This window comes from Cervus elaphus, chromosome 19 (assembly GCF_910594005.1).
Source record: "Cervus elaphus chromosome 19, mCerEla1.1, whole genome shotgun sequence".
NCBI lineage: Eukaryota > Metazoa > Chordata > Mammalia > Artiodactyla > Cervidae > Cervus > Cervus elaphus.
This window is the reverse complement of record NC_057833.1, coordinates 68,714,636-68,730,643: the sequence shown is the minus strand read 5'-3', so window position 1 is coordinate 68,730,643 and position 16,008 is coordinate 68,714,636. Positions and strand designations below refer to the sequence as shown.

The 16,008-nt window shown below is 50.8% G+C and overlaps 1 protein-coding gene across 1 annotated transcript in view; it reads right to left on the bottom strand.

The window, feature by feature from the left end:
- Nucleotides 1–612: 612 nt before the first annotated feature.
- The window catches only part of VPS26C (VPS26 endosomal protein sorting factor C), a 35,855-nt gene continuing 20,459 nt past the window's right edge, over nucleotides 613–16,008 (bottom strand). Inside the window, exons 2-8 of the mRNA XM_043874636.1 lie at nucleotides 15,326–15,469; nucleotides 14,131–14,280; nucleotides 8,837–8,917; nucleotides 6,592–6,666; nucleotides 5,077–5,227; nucleotides 4,729–4,881; nucleotides 613–2,678 (exon numbers count right to left, since the gene is read on the bottom strand). Of these exons, the coding sequence (XP_043730571.1) occupies nucleotides 2,596–2,678; nucleotides 4,729–4,881; nucleotides 5,077–5,227; nucleotides 6,592–6,666; nucleotides 8,837–8,917; nucleotides 14,131–14,280; nucleotides 15,326–15,469 (837 nt within the window). The 3' untranslated portion in view covers nucleotides 613–2,595. The remainder of the gene's footprint in view (nucleotides 2,679–4,728; nucleotides 4,882–5,076; nucleotides 5,228–6,591; nucleotides 6,667–8,836; nucleotides 8,918–14,130; nucleotides 14,281–15,325; nucleotides 15,470–16,008) is intronic.

The following is a 16,008-nucleotide window of genomic DNA, read 5'->3' as shown; positions in this document are numbered from 1 at the left end:
AACGATGATCATCATCAGTTATTAGGAAAATGCACATCAAAGTTACAAGAGACTACCTTAATACCCACCAGGATGGCTATGATAAAAAAGGTGGGCAATTACAGGTGGTGATGAGGATGTGGAAAAGTTGGAAACTTGTGCATGACTGGTGGGTATGTAAGATGGTGCAGATGCTTGGAAAACATTTTTGTGGCTCCCCAAAAGATTAAACACAGAGCCATCATATGATCCTGAAATTCTACTCCTAGATATAGATCTAAGAGAAATAAAAATGTATGTCCATACCAAAGCTTGTACATGAACGTTCACAGCTGAATTTTTAATGAAAAAGTGAAAACACCTCAAATATGTTTTAACTGATGAGTGAATAAAACAGTGTGGTGTATCTACAAAATGGAGTATTATTTGGCAATGAACTTGGCAATGAACAGTAACATAGTACTAGGGAGATGAGCCGAGATGAAAGGGCAGGAAGACCTTGAGCTTGCCACAGCTCGTAAGCACACCAGAATTACAACTACTTACAGAATAATCATTGAGGAAAAAGACCAGAGCCTAACTGAAAAGATATTCTAAAACTAAAGGCATACCGAAGGAACCACAATGATGCTCTGGTTTTTTAAAAACGTTTTATTTCTAAAAAATAAAATAAAATCGTTTTATTTCTGATTGACCTCTCCACCTTTCCCGTGGAATGCACAAGGCTGAGAACCGGAGCCAGGCTCCCATTTCTGCTGGAGCACCGAGAGCCTGAAGGTCCTCTGGCCTAACCGGCCTTTTCCAAGAAAAGTGTACTCTTTTAGGGTCACAGTCTCTTCCCTTCACTTCCGCTTCCCCCTGTTCTAATGGGAGAGCCTGACCACGGGACACTCCAGCCAGGTCAGTAATGGGACCACTGCCCAAGACACCCAAACTTCCAAGTTTTCCTTAACAATTGACGGTGGAGGTGCCCGTCCGAGGACAAGGAAATGGCCCTTGCCCAGGTCCCTCGAGGTTGAACAAAATGCTAAAGGAGGCCAGGCTGCTGGCAACTCTTCAGGTGATGACTATTCCCTGAGGGAGAATAATCGTATCATATTTATGTCTGTAACATCGGTTTACTTAAGACATTAAATAGGAATTTACGTCCCCAATCTTTGCTCCAAACTCGCATTTAGCTTTATTCCCCCATCAGAAACAATCTCTACATGTGCAACTTCCCAGAAGCGTGGACTTCTTGTTTTCTGCTGGTCTAGTTTAAAGGCAGCGTCAGATCGCTGTTGATGTTGGACACACATAAAAGGAAATGTATAAACTAGTTCTGGGAACACATTTTTTTTTTTTTTTGGCGGGCGCCCGGAGGGGCCGGGCGGGACCGCGGAGCCGGCAACCCGGCGGAGCCGGCAACCCGGCGGGCCCGGGCGCGGCCCGCGCGCCCCCCTGGGAACACATTTTTACATGACTCGGTGAGTAAGTTGTATCCATTGCGCTGGTGAAGTCGGAGGGTAGAGCAGAGCCTGAGTCGGGTCTGTTTGCCCTCAGCATCGGGGTCACCAGAGCTGGCCTGGGACAATGGAAGGACCACTGGGGGCCGTGAGCCCCCCTCGGCCAGAGCCTGCCAAGTGGGGTGCTGCTGGGGAAGGGCAGGAAGTGTGCACTTCTGAGGTGAACTCACGTGGACCCACGGAAACAGTGGCAGGATTTGAAGGAAGAAATGTGTTGTCACAGACCCACCTTACACTGAGAAAATTCCCATGGGAGGCGAGGGAGAAAATGACTTCCAGCCAACTCCCATCCGCACCCCCAACACAGGTCCTCCAGACGAGAAGGCAAGTTCTTAGAGTCCGGGCCCCACCCAGCATGGAGGGGTCTTCATGCCCGGGGGTCCTGCCCTTCAGCACCCAGCCCACCATGGCGGCGCGGACCTGCGTCTTGATCCCCTCCCATAACCTCGCACTGGAACGGACTCTGGGACGATGGCAGCAGGCCACGTCAGAGCAGGTCCTGAGAGGAATATCCCAGGGCCAGCCATAGTCACCAGACCCTCGCTCCTGGGAAGGCAAGGCACATCTTCCCCAGGTTCCCTAAAAGGTTTGATGTTATCGTGAAAAAATGGTAGAAAAGAGAGAAAAACCCGCTACCCACTCCTGGCGAGCGCCCCCCTGCCCTCCTTGGTGGGCGTGGCCAACGTCCTGAGCCGCCAGCCGGTGAGCCGCCGCCTTGGGGGGTGCGGGGCGCGGCGGTGGCGGGGCGGAGGGGAGTCACTGCCCCTCAAGAAGTTTCCTCATCCCTGACCTCGCTCTCCAGCAAAGTTCAGCCTCTGTTAACTGTTTCCTAAACGTGAACGGGAGCGGGTCTGGTCAGGAGGCAGAACACCACCTGCTCTCTGGGAAGCCATCTTGCCAAGACCGTTAAGAAATCCTGACGGATTTCCAAGGGAAGCTTTGATGAGAGGGGCTTCAGGGAAATGCGGAAGGAGGATCAGACTCTTTCGGATACAGAACCACTGAGAATGCAGGTCCGTGCTGCCAGCTTCCGCTCCTGGGGGGTGGTGGGGGGTGGGGGAATGACTGCGTTTCCACGGGCCGCCCTGGCAGTGCAGTCCCCTGCATCCGGCTACATCCTGCAGAGCTTCAGCGGGAAGTTCTCGGTGATGAGGTGGTCGGGGTGAAGCAGCACCACGATGTTCACCTCAAACTCTGAGGGAGAGAAAGGACAGACAGGCTCAACGCTCACCGACCCTGGAGGTGGAAGCCGAAGGCCAGCCCCGCTCAGGCTCGGCCGAACTCTGGACAGTGAGGCAGCAGCTCCTGCCTTGGGGGTCTGCACGCGCACCCTCCCAAGCTTCTGGGAGAAATCGGTGTACTCTGTTAAGGTCCCGCATTCTCAAATACTCTCTTGTCCTCTGCCTCTACTGCACAGAATCTCCTAGAATCCCATCCACTCGCGTGTGCACTTTGGCTTTCTTTTTAATCTGTCCTACGGTCCTGGGTGGACTCGTGGACTTCATGCTGGCCCTCAGCCCATCAGGAGCACGTCCCCTAGGCGAGGCGATAAACAGCGCTCGGAAAAGAAGGCAAGCCGTCTCCCGGCCGTCCCTTTGTAGCCTGGTTGGATTTGTCCATGACCCCTGTTCAAACATTCCTCCGCTACCTTCAGCAAACAGAGGAGTCTTTCTCCCCGCTCTCTAGGCGCTAAAGGTCAGCACATGGATGACAGGGATGGGGGTGCCTGACGAGGGAGCCCCGCAAGAGGGACAAGCCTGGGTCCCTTCCCAGTGTGAAGGGTCAAGTGGGCAGAGGCATAGCGCAGGAAGGGGCCGGGGGCCGGCTCGTCCAGAAACCCCCTTGTGGCAGGAGTCCCAGGGACGGCATCCCCTTGTGCGTCCATCACCTTGACCTGGCATTGGCCCGGACAGAAGTGTGTACTGCAGCAGCCGCTGTGTGTGTTCCCTTTCTCTTTCTGATGGCTGTCACAGGCTCCGACGCCCTCTGGGCCTGCCCACACCATCCTGTCCTGGTCCTCCCGCCACCTCGTTGTCCTCTCTGGAGGAGACAGAGAGGCCACCTGGCAGGCACAGAAGGTCCATGGCAGGACTGGTGCTGGCTTCCTCCCAGCAGGGAGTGCCCTGGGCTCAGCTGGGGATGGCTGTGGGCCTGGCCACGCCCAGGAGGTCCCCCAAGGAGGGCACCGTGGTGTGGAGGGGCACACCCAGATGTGGGCCTAACTCAGGATGCAGGGGTCACTCTATTCCCCCTTGAGAATGGAGCCTGACCTCCCGGCCACAAGACAGTGACCCCAGGGAAACGAGAGGCTGCGGTGCTCAATGACCACAGGCTACCTCCTTCCCGCGGGGCCCCCTCAGGTGAAGAGGTGGCCACTGCACAAGCCCCCAAGCAAACGAAACATGAGCCACAAGGACAAAAGCATCACCAATGTCTTGGCTGATGGGCTGAGGGCGTTATTTCTATGGAGGTATCATGGGTGCTGCATTAAATGTTACATGGATGCTTTGTAAAGTCTGATAGAAATAAGGTGCAGACAGTACAGGTGCCTAATGCACAGTGTAGCAAAAAAGAATAATTTTTGGACCTTTCTTGAAGTTTACATAGCAAAACTAAGTTGAAAAATCGACAGATAAGCTCCTCCTCCTTAACTTAAAAATCAAAGGTGCAGCTGACCCTTGAACAACCAAGGTCAGGGAGGCTCCCATCCAGTCACACGGAATTTACAGGCTGCCTCTTATTCAGCCCTTCCACCACGACTGCAGTACTCTATCTGCAGATTCAACCACAATACAAGGTGAAGGGAGAAAAAGCAGGATTGAAAAGTGCATCTTAACGCGACTCAGATCTTGTGGTCCAAGTATCTATCATGTGATCACAGAAAACCACTGACACCCCCTCAGCTGCCAGAGCCACAGCCCTTGGAAAGATGACTATTCACTGGGCTCTCACAGGTCTTGTGTCCCCATCAAATGCCAGCCCATCAGAGGGCCAATCCGACCTCCCCATGAGCTTGGCTGGCTGGTCCCTGGCCAAGTTAATGTCTTTCAGAGAGCGTGTTGTCACGTGAGCACCCCACGCTGTCTCCTGGGGGACGAAGCAGGTTCAACCCTGGGTGCCACCCAGCTGCTCTGCACGCCTTTTTGTGCAGCAACCAAAGGGCTGGGTGCTCCGCCATGCACCCACGATCAGCAGACCAGCAGATCCATCCCCTCCCAGGGGCACCCTGAGGGCGTGCACATACCCACTTTGAAGTTGGTGGTCTCCAGCGTCGGGCAGGTGAACAGCCGGGGGAAGACCATGTAGATGGGGATGGAGAGGCCCCGACACACATCCCCGTCGGCAATCTGAATGTTCTGAATCTCTGTGGCGTCGCGGGCATACCCTTCTGCACAGCCTGGAGCAGGGAGAGGGGATCGTGGGGTCAGGACACAGCACATGTCCGTTCAGGCCAAGGCAGCAGCCAGTGACTCTGGGAGAAGGTGCATCAACGGGAGAGTCCCCTGCTGTCCCGCTGGCTCTGCAGGACCCTGGAGACAAGAGGCAAGCTTGTGGCCATGGGCCGGTGGCAGTAGAGGGTCGGGGGCCTTACCGCACGTCTCCACGCGCACCAGCTGCAGCTCGATGCTTTTGATGGCAGCCTCTGAGCTCTCCACCACCAGCTCTCCCGTCAGTGGCTGTGTGATCACACAGTTGGTTGAGTTGAGATGTCCTCTGATGAGAAATTTTGGGAGCAAAGCCCTCTGAAATGAGACAAAACCAGACACATCAGGAATGGGAGGTGCCAGGGGAAATGACTCAAGCCACTATGATACAAAGAAGAACTGGACACAGAGTCTGGTAATTTACAGGAAACTCACTGGGAGCCTGGCTGACAAAACTGGCAAAAATGGACAACAGCACTTACATTTTCTGTCATCCTGAGTAACAGACTGAACGATTCAATGACTATCTACAGACCTAAGGCACCTGACAAAGACCAACTCTCTCACCAAAGCACCCTGACTGCCTGCTTCAGGTCTGCACAACTCCGTCTGACCAAGCACCATGACATGAGAATGTCTGAGGGACTTCCCCGGTGGCGCAGTGGATAAAAATCTGCCTGTCAACACAGAGGACTCGGGTTGACAGGACTAGATCCCTGGTCCAGAAGGATTCCACATGCCGTGGAGCAACTAAGCCACTGTGCCGGAACTACTGGACCTGTGCCCTAGAGCCCATGCTCGGCAACAAGAGAAGTCACTGCAGCAAGAAGCCCGCACACCACAACAGAGTGGCCCCCACTTGCTGTAGCTTGAGAAAGCCTTCGCAAAGCAGTGAAGACCCAGCGCAGTCATAAATAAGTTAACATTTCTAAAAATCTCTGAGGAAGTTAATGAGAGTGTTTAAGGATAACCTGTCACCAAGGGGAAAAAAAAAAAAAGATAATTTAAAAATGTTCCCAATTATGCAATTTTGAAAAACCAAGACATTAACTTTATTTCTGAAAAGAACAACTTTTCTTCCATGCTTGACTAAACATCTATGGACCTTTTCTCTTTGGACAGAGGAATATGGCCGTGGGTGAGTGACAGTGTGGTGGGAAGAACAGATCTGAGGAGCTAGAGACACTGCCTAGCGGTCCTTCCTACAGTCGTGTCCCAGTTACTGAAGTCAATTCAGAGTTTAGAACACACTGTCCAATAGAAACATGAGGTAAGCCACAAATGTGAAGAAGCAAATGTGTAATTTAAAATTTTCTACCAGCCACATTCAGTATATTGAAAATACTGTCTCTTCCGCATACAATCAGTACTTTACAATTATACATGATGCTTTAAATTCTCTTTTTTCATACTGAGTCTTTGAAACCCAGTCAGTACCTCACAACTACTGAGCCCACGTGCTGCAACTATGAAGCCTACACAGGCTGTGCTCCACAAGAAGCCACTGCAGTGAGAAGCCTGGGCACTGCAATGGTGGTGGTGGGGGGAATGCAACTAGAGAAAGCCTGCACAGAGCAATGAAATCCCAGCACAGCCAAGAGAGAGAGAGAAGGAAGGAAGGAAGGAAGGAAGGAAGGAAGGAAAGAAAGTCGCCCTGGTGCCGTGTGTACGGAGCACATTACCTCTTTGACGTTCTGTAACGTGTCAGGTGTGATCGTGAAGTCCACGGGGCTCGGAGTCCATTTCCCCTTCTGAGGCTAAAACAGGAAGAAGAACCAAAATCAGGAGAGTCCCACAGCTCCACCTTGTCTTTCCCCATTTCAGGAAATGCAAGGCAGCACAAGAACAGGAGACCTTGGTGCTAAGAGGCAGGGCGCCTGGGTTCTAAAACACAGTTCTGCCAGGAAACAAGGCGTGTCTGTCCAATGTCTTCATCTCCGTGGCTCAAGTTTCCTCATCTGGAAAATGGGGGGCCAGGCTTCTTTGTCTCTAAGGTCCCTCTCAGGTCCAGAATTTAAAAGCAGAGAGGTATTACTGGGAGACGTTTATTTTAAGCCGTCTCTGAGAATAAAATCATACACTGAAGTGTCTTTGTGATGGGCCCTGTGCAGTGCTGTTGCTGGCCCTGACCCCCTGCGCAGATGAGGTCACTTGAGGCACAGAGGGCTCACCTGGTCGCTCAAGTCCAGAGCAGAGCAGACCGTCAAACCCAGGCACCCTGGCTCCACAGCTGGTGCTGTTAGCCACTCAGCTGTACAACTAACCTTCTACCAGGAAGACTCACACCTGTAACGTAACATTAATTATCAACGTTACAGTAATTCGTTAACAGTGACCATCTCCATCACATAGGCTCAGAATCCATCGACACAGCCAAGCTTCCTGGGGGCCTGCCCAGTGCCTTTTACTCACAGGTTGGGGCCCAAAGGACACTGAGGCTCTGATGACAGAGGAGCCGTGGAGGAGAAAGGGCCCCGACCAGTTTGCCCACTTTACTTAAGCACAAAAGCTTACTCTCGGAAATAGTCTTCTTGAAGCTACTCTTTTTCTTTTTACTAATAGGTTCATGAACATATTTTTTTGTGAATATATTTTTACTCACAGCACATAAAGGAATATTTAACTTGTCAACTGTGGGTCATGGTGTAGTTTGCCTTCTAGTGAAATTATTCACAGAGACCGTGACCCCTGGGGGCTAACTGTGGGTGACCCCCAGGAGCAGGGAGGAAGCCCCAGTGGCTCTGCCACCGCCACCAGCCTGAGTGGTCACCGGGTGCCCAGCTCTGGGCAGGGGGCTGAATTTGGGCTTATTCTTCACAAAGGTGGAGGCTCTTTTTATTTAAGACATGAAATGGCATGTGAATTTTTATTAAAGACATGAAATGGCATGTGATTTTTTTTTTTTTTAGGGAATAATCTACATGAAGAAGAAAAATTTTTTAGCTTCCATTTGAAAACCCTTGATTGGACAGAAGGAAAGTATGTTTCTAAATGAAGTGACTTCCAAAAATGAGAAATATTTTCATATTTTTTAAAAAACCGTAGCACTGAAACATGTATTGAAAATTTATAAAGAGGGAAACTACACATAAGTGAAAATCCTAAAAAAGTCACAACACTGACACAAGGGCATCGGTGATTTCGCTGATCTTATGCGGAAGGGCTCTGTCTTATATGTCCAGTCAGTCATCACTAAGGCATCCGTGGACATTTCATAACAGAGTTAAGAGGCCCTGCCCCAAAGGCCTGGAGAGACTGAGACACAGGGACTCCAGGGCCATGGGCACGAGTAGCAGCCCTGACACGTCCCCTGGGGGGAGGGGACCTGGCCCCCTCGGCTGGCACGAGAAAGGACCACTTAAGGACACTCTGTCACTGTAGAGTCCCGGCAGAAGGTGAGAGGACACTCTGTACTGTAGAGTCCTGGCAGAAGGTGTCAGAAAAGCCTCTCCCTGCCCCCCTCCCCAGCACCCCAGCATGTTCCTGCCTCATGGGCTGAGAACGCAGGGCCCTGGCCTTCCTCCCCACGGCCAGGCACGTTTCTCCCAGCTGTTTACGGAAACGGCCTCGAAGGACGAGATGATGCCTCCCTCCAGGACCGAGGGTGGGCTTGCGCACCGTCTGCTGAGACGAAGGTGGGCCCCCTGGCCTGGGGCTCCTCAGGTGAGGCCCAGACCCCTCAGGCACAGCACCCCGGGGGCTAGGGGCATCGCCCGGTGGGTCTGGCCCAGGGGATGACGTGCACAGAGACCCTGCTGCTGGCCAGGCCGGGAGAATCATGCTCCCCCGTCCCTGACCCAGGAGGCCCGGGTCCCTGTGCAGCACCCATGGAGCACTAGCAGCTAACTCCCTGCTGCTGAGTGGGTACAGTCTCGGGCCCCGCAGAGGAGTCCTGCTACCGAGCCCAGGCCCCCGAGGCCAGCTTACGGCGGAGTGGACGATGAACTCGCAGGTCTTGGTCAAGTCCTTGGCCAGCAGGGACCGCCGCATGTCACAGCGCAGGGTGTACTGCAGAGAAAGGCAGAGAGGACGTTCTTGAGCAGGTCTGCTCTCATCACAGAATCACACACACAGACAAGGCTCTGTCCCGTTAATGTGTCATATGAAATCAGTGTACGTAACCGGGGAGTTAATGCTCAAAATGAAAGTATTTCTGTAATAGACACCTCAGCCCGTGCCCAGGGCCATCCTATAGCTGGACCCCTGGAACGGGTGCAGAGTCTCACGGAGCCCCACCTGTCACATGGAGAAAGACCTGCGAGGCAGAGCTGGGAATCAGCCTCACTGTGTGAGCCCAGACAGGGAACACAGCCTCTCTGAGCTTCAGCTTCCTGCTCTGGAAGATGGGGACACCGATGCGACTTTAGTGAGGACCCGGTGAGATGACAAGTGGTTAAGTCAGGGCTGGCACGTCGCAGCTCTGGGTGAAACAGCAGCGACTTTGTAGAAAGGATGAGAAAACATGGCAGCAGAACCGCAAACCCTGGGGCATCGAGACTTCACAGGCCAACGAGGCAGACACCGGCCACCCCCCCACCCCATACCTTCTGCAAGACAGGCCCTGTGCCCCGCGAGGTGGAGCCCGCCACAAGCTGGGCACCGAGCTGGGAACTCGGCCTGACTCAACACTGCCCCTTCCCATCCTGTCCATGGGAGTGAGAGACTGGTAACAAGATTCTATGGCGCATTACTGTCTTAAACAAACAAAAATCACCTATGTTTAATAAAGTGTTACTGTTTTAATCATCTGGAGAAAAACATTAAAAATAATTTGTAGAACTGGAACCATATGTGTCAAGAAGTTATGATTATTATGACCGACCTGTCCAGGTTAAACAAGAACTATGTACTTAAGGTACTTACTATGTATTAATGTTCTCCTGGGAGATGAAATGTTAGAAAGGAAATAATAAAGAACACCCTTGTCTACAGGGCCTTTATATATGTGTGTGTATAGTCTCAATCATATATACACACACATACACACACCCACACACCCACACATGTTGCTACTGTTACTTGCTAAGTCGTGTCCCACTCTTTGCCACCCCAAGGACTGTAGCCCACCAGGCTCCTCTCCGTGGATTTCCCAGGGGCAGAAACACACATACATTCTCTATCGAGATTTCAGTCTGGCCTCCCCAACCAGACTAGCTTAGCAAGGACTGCACTACATGTGCATGTGCTCTGCTTGCATATGTAACACACACACGCATGTATCTGTGTAATCGTCTCTCCCGTGCAGCCTACACGCTACGGGCAGTATTTTGTTGGGGCCTGCCCGGTCTCCTTGATTCTTTTCCCCATGGGAATGACCCTTCCTCATTTTCAGTCTCAGGGGTTTGGGAGGGCTGGCTTCCCCCAGCCCACCCTGGTTTGGAAGTGACCAGAAAGCCAGGAACGCTGCTAGACCATGGGAAGAATCCTTTCTGTGGGGGTGGCCAAGCCAGAAGAATGTTCTCTGCCACCAAGAACGCCAAACTGGGGACGGACTGGTGTCCCCCCCACCCTGGCCTAGATAGTCCCCTGGAATTGTGAGTTCCAGGACCCAATGTCCCTTTCTTGGCTAAGCCAGTTTGAGTGAGATTTCTATAATTTGCAAATGAAAGAGTCTGAATAATGGGTACCAACTTTTGGTCACTAAATGTTATTTTTAAGTGTGAAAGCAGTAATTGGTAATATAAGGCAGCTGGTGATGAGTGGGAGCTGGCAGAAAGATGGAGAAAACAGGAAAACACTAATGTGTTTTAGGAATCTCATGGAAACCTGGGTTCGATCCCTGGGTTGGGAAGATTCCCTGGAGAAGGGAATGGCTACCCACTCTAGTATTCTTGCCTGGAGAATCCCACGAACAGAGGAGCCTGGCGGGCTACAGTCCATGGACTCACAGTTAGACATGACTGAATGATTTTCACTAAATTCTTTTACAGCACTTTCTTAATTAATTCTGACAATACAAAGGTAAGGATGGTTGACATAATATACAGATAGTCACCATGAATTCATTTATTTAATCCTTCAGCAATTATTTACTTGGCATGTTCTGGGTGCCAGGAACTAGGCTGAGTAAGCACTTCACAAAGAGACCTCATCAACCCCCAGGAGGAGAGGTCATGAAGGCCGTCTGGGTCACAGAGGTGGGATCTGAGTTTACACCTGCCTGCAGCCAACACCCACGCGCCGCATCTTTACGCAAGACGGTAACTCAAGCCCAGTCTGTCTGCTGCAAAGCCCTGGATCTTTTCACTCCGTCCGGATCTTTCCCAATTATTAATGAGTGATCTACATGGCAAGACCTACAGGAGGTCAAGGAGGGTGAGACAGGAGCAGGGCTCCCAGAGGAGGTGTAAGACTCGATTTCATTTTTGGCCATTCTGTGTGACATGTGGGACCTTCGTTCCCTCACCGGGGATGGAACCCAAGTCCCCTGCACTGGAAGTGTGGAGCCTTAACCACTGGACGGCCAGGGAAGCCCCAAGATGCGATCTCTTCTGACTGACAGTAAACACACCATGGACAGGAAGGAGGAGAGAAGACACAGGCCAACAGATTTAAAGCAGACTCCTAAAAGGGATATTTTCACCGTGAACAAGGAGGACAGGCATCTCGATCATTTACTTCTGAATAAACCATTTCAGCAGACGTGCTGGTACCGCTGTACTTTGTGTTAAGAGTATAAAACCCCGCTAGTAGGGCCACAAGAGTAGAACAAAAATCAAACTACCCTGTGATTTAAACAACTTTTAAAGGAAAAGGTGGTCGTACAGAGGACAACTAGAAAGACTGACAGCTTCCTGTATGCTCTATCTACAAATAAGAATGAGAGACGGATGCAATGTGGCTGAGGAGAATCAGAGCAAATAGGATCGAGCCCTCCACCTACGTTATGAGGAAACCAGCCCCTGCGAGCTGGCAACCTACTGCTGGCTACATTTTAAATCCTTTATGTTGTCAGGCTTTTTACTATTTTTACATTACGGTACCATAACGCAATTCAAACGATAAATGAAAAGTGCCTCTGCACCCATATGATTTGAGAAAGACGGTTGTTAAGGCTCAACCAGAACACCTTCTCTCCCAAGACACACCCCCGGAATCTTCACGGCAAGTGTGATGAGTCCTGGCGCTGGGAAGGCCACACCCTGTGGGACCACGGTGGGCACTGCGCCTCTGGGTGGTACCTGCTCTACCGTCCAACCGAGGGGCTGGAAAAAGGCCCGTCCAGAGACTGGATGAGTGCATGGATGAATGCAAATGAGATCAAGAAGTCGTAATCCTAGTGTCTCTCAAGACGTATGCTTCTCAAAAGCAGCAATGACCAATTTGAGTTAAGAACTGGGAATTAGATGACACCGGAGAATTTCTGTTCCTACTGATAGGTGTGAAAATGTTAACGCATTATGCAGAAAGAACATCCCTATTTTTTGGTGATTTTGAAATGAAGTGTCAAGATTCTGTAACTAACTTTGAAATGCTTCAGAATATAGATGAAACAAAGGTGGCAAAATTCTAATAAATGTTGAATCTAGGTGATAAGCAAAAGAGTGACCAGCTCTTATAAATATGAGGTTGAGAGGACATCTCTATGGTTTCAGAAATTTATGAGCTATTTGGGGAGGTGCAGAATTCCATGTTGCAGCATTCTAAGGTTGACCCTCAAAGTGGTAAAATCTGATAACCAAAATAAACTGAGGTCAGGGTGATTATTTACTAAAGACTTAACCACATGCTAACTCTCCTTCTGCATTTGAACTGGTTTCCAACTCATACACAGCTGCACCAGGACCCCAAGTTTTGCATGTTCATCTGATGCCCTTCTAGGCAGTATGCGGAAACGGGTGAGACTTCCAACTTTATTTTAAACAAATGAATCTTTTAGTAAGAATGCTAAACACAAGAAAAGAAAGTGATAAGAAGTATGACCACAGAAAACTGGGTGTTATTGTATTGTCTCTAAGGAATGTGTGCTTCTGTTAGTAAATGGACAGCATCAAAGAAGAGATGTGTAGGTAAACCAGGTTTATGCTGATTCTGGCAAGAGAAAAAAAAATTTTTTGAAAATGCGATGTTTGAGATATTTTCAGCCTTGCTAAAAAAGTAAAAAAAAAAAAAATGCAGTTTTCATTCACTTTCTTTCATGGTAAAAATATTCTGCACCTTGAAAGCGGGTCAGAGGACTTGGGTCTCTACACCAGCTGTGTGTCTATGCAAGTGGCTCCCTTTGAGTCCAGACACTTGACTGTTCCTTCTTATGAGCGGCCCAAAGCCTTCAGTGTATTTACTGCTGAAACAGGTGCACTGACAAGAAAGGACTAGAAACGTTTTTGTACAGAAAGATATTGACTGCAACAGATTACATCACACTACATGTGTTTCTTTTTGACTGATCTTTCAAGCCATTCATAAAACCCACATGCACACAAACCTTGGGTTAAACTCTCAGGAGTGTGTGGAAGATTTTTAAAGTGTTGCATTTTTAAACAGGGGAATCGTCTCTACCAGAACTAAATTTTCAGCTAAAACTTAATAAATCAAAAAAATTTCCTAACTGCCAGCCCTCTTGCACACACGTAAGACAAAATGCTTTTGTCTCATCTGGCGAGGGACCGGCTGCAAGGCTGATATCACAAAAGTACCTTTCTTTCCAGCGAATAAAGGAAAGGCTCTTTTTCTCTTGCTCTGAGTCATGACTCCAAACTGCGCCTGAGACAACAATGGGGACTGTGACAGACATCCTGAACCAGCAGAGGTGGACAGGAAGTCATAAATCCACCTCCCCCCACTCATTTACACGGGCTCTTCAACAAAGAATACAAGCCTATGTCAGAGCGGTAGCCTTTGGGTATGAAACAAAGAGATATTTATACGTTCGAAACAGACAAGCTGGTGCGGGCACCAGAAAGACGTGAGGGCCTATCTATTACCAACAATAAAAGCACCCCCCCGATGGTGTCAGCATGGCCTGCACAGAGCCCCAGAGAAACAACGGGATTCCTGAAGAGAAGCTACGGTGTGGGTTCTCCAGGGTCTCCATCAAGGATAATGGTCATATTTCCATATACGCACTATGTTCTGCACGGCAAGATGAGAAATCAGTACACAACATACACGGGAGGGGCTCAGCAATGCCTACGGCGTTAAGTTCTTGGGCCCATTTATTTACGAACTTTCAGTGACACAAAGAGGAAGCTGTTGTGCAGCAGAGAAGTCAGGACACGCACCTGGATGTTGACGAACACGCCATGGTATGTCTCGTACAGAACTCTGTTACTCTTCACGTGCAGCGGAAACTCGAAAGGAATTTCTGTTTTGCCGCCAGGAAATTTTCCTGGCTTCACCATTTCGATGGTGCTGTTGATGACCTGGATGGGCTGCAAGGAAATGCACAAGTCGGTCCATCAGCTCGTGCTCCCAGTCACGTGACTGTGTCTAGAAAATCACTTCCTGGGAGACCCGGCGCTGCCCCCGCCCGGCCCCGCTCAAGTTGGATTCATTTTTAGGACTGGACGCTGTGGTGTCGGGAACAAGTAGGAAATGCACTGATACATTCTCTCTCTTATCCCCAAGTATCTCAGCTTGACCGTCCCCTAACAACCCCTCTGAGGTGTACCCCCACCTGCAGCACTGCAAGGAACCTGGGGAGGAGCAGAGCCCCCTCCTCCCCACCCCAACCCCCCGGGCCCCAGCTCCGGGCACCCGGGCAGGCCTCCTTGGCCGGGCCCTGGGAGCCAGACTGTTCTCACACGAGCCTCGACGGCAGGCGCTACACCCTCCTGAGGGAAGGCACGCTGCGCCTTGGTTTACCACCACACGGAGGAAATCCACAACTCCGGAAGTGAGTCTCTCAAGTGCTGACAGAAGAAAAGAGGAAAGCTGCGGGGACACGTGGACAGGCCCTGAAATCTGCATGCCCTCTAGGAACCTTCTTTCCCCTTAACACCCTCCTCAGAACTTAAAAAAAATCTGTCAGAAAAAGGAAACTAAGTCCAGCAGAAAGTTTGCCTCCTAGAACACAGAATCTCAAGCGACAGGAAAGAAGGGGTCCACCGGCATCTTACCTGGACACAGCTGGACTAAAATAACAGTTATAGTAACAGTTTTGCTTTAGGAAGGGGAGAGGGGAGAAGGCCCAGGCACAACCTCCCAGAGCGCTCTGGGCTCTGTGAGGGCTGACGGTATCCCCCTCAAGTCCCCCTAACCCTGTCTAATGGGAATAAAAACAAGCAGACTTTCAATAACAGCATATATTCAGAATCAAAATATCTGCATGTGTTTTTCCATTTGATTAGTGAGTCGCAAAAGCACGCCTGCCACCATTCCTGGCAAAATAACAACAGAGAAGCTAGGACAGCACGTGCAAACCAACCCCAAACATTTGGAAAAGGAACTAAAGATGTGCAAGTTGGGCACTCTTACCTTCACGGAATTATAGAAGGCTTCGAACACCCCCACGCTCTTGGCACTGAGCTGCAGGTTCACGGTTCCTTCCACCGTCAGGGAGAGGCCCTGGTGCTGGACCGAGTCCTTCCCAGATATGACCACCACCCCGGAGAGCATTTCCTGGGGAGGGGAGACAGCCACCCAACACGTTAGCACGGCTCTTTCATCCGCCTGGTTCACCAACAAAGTCGGCCTCTGGAACCATCCATGTGGTCCAAGATGAAGACGCTCAGTGGGCACGTGTCACAGACAGATGCCTGGATGTCACAGAGGGGAAGGCCCGGCCCTGGGGGGTCCCGGGGGTAGGAATCTCATCCCCCCACCACCTTCCAGACACAGCTTGATTCCCACTGGAGAATCCCAACACAGGTCCGGTTTCAAAAGGGCAAAGAGCAGGGCCTGGGGGATGGCAGATTCAGAGCTGCCAGGCACAGGCGTGTGTACGAAGACCCCCTCAGAAGGAACGTGACTCCGGGAAGACCCTCTTCTTCACCTTCTTTCTCAGTGACCCTAAGATGACGACACGCTGGCAAAGGCATGAGCAGCTCAGAGGGATGTCCTCTGCCCAGCGAGCCCGGCGGCCACCCCTCAGCACCCACCACCCCCCACCCCGCCCCACCATCCTGCTTCGCACGCTGGTGGATGGTCCAGCACAAGAA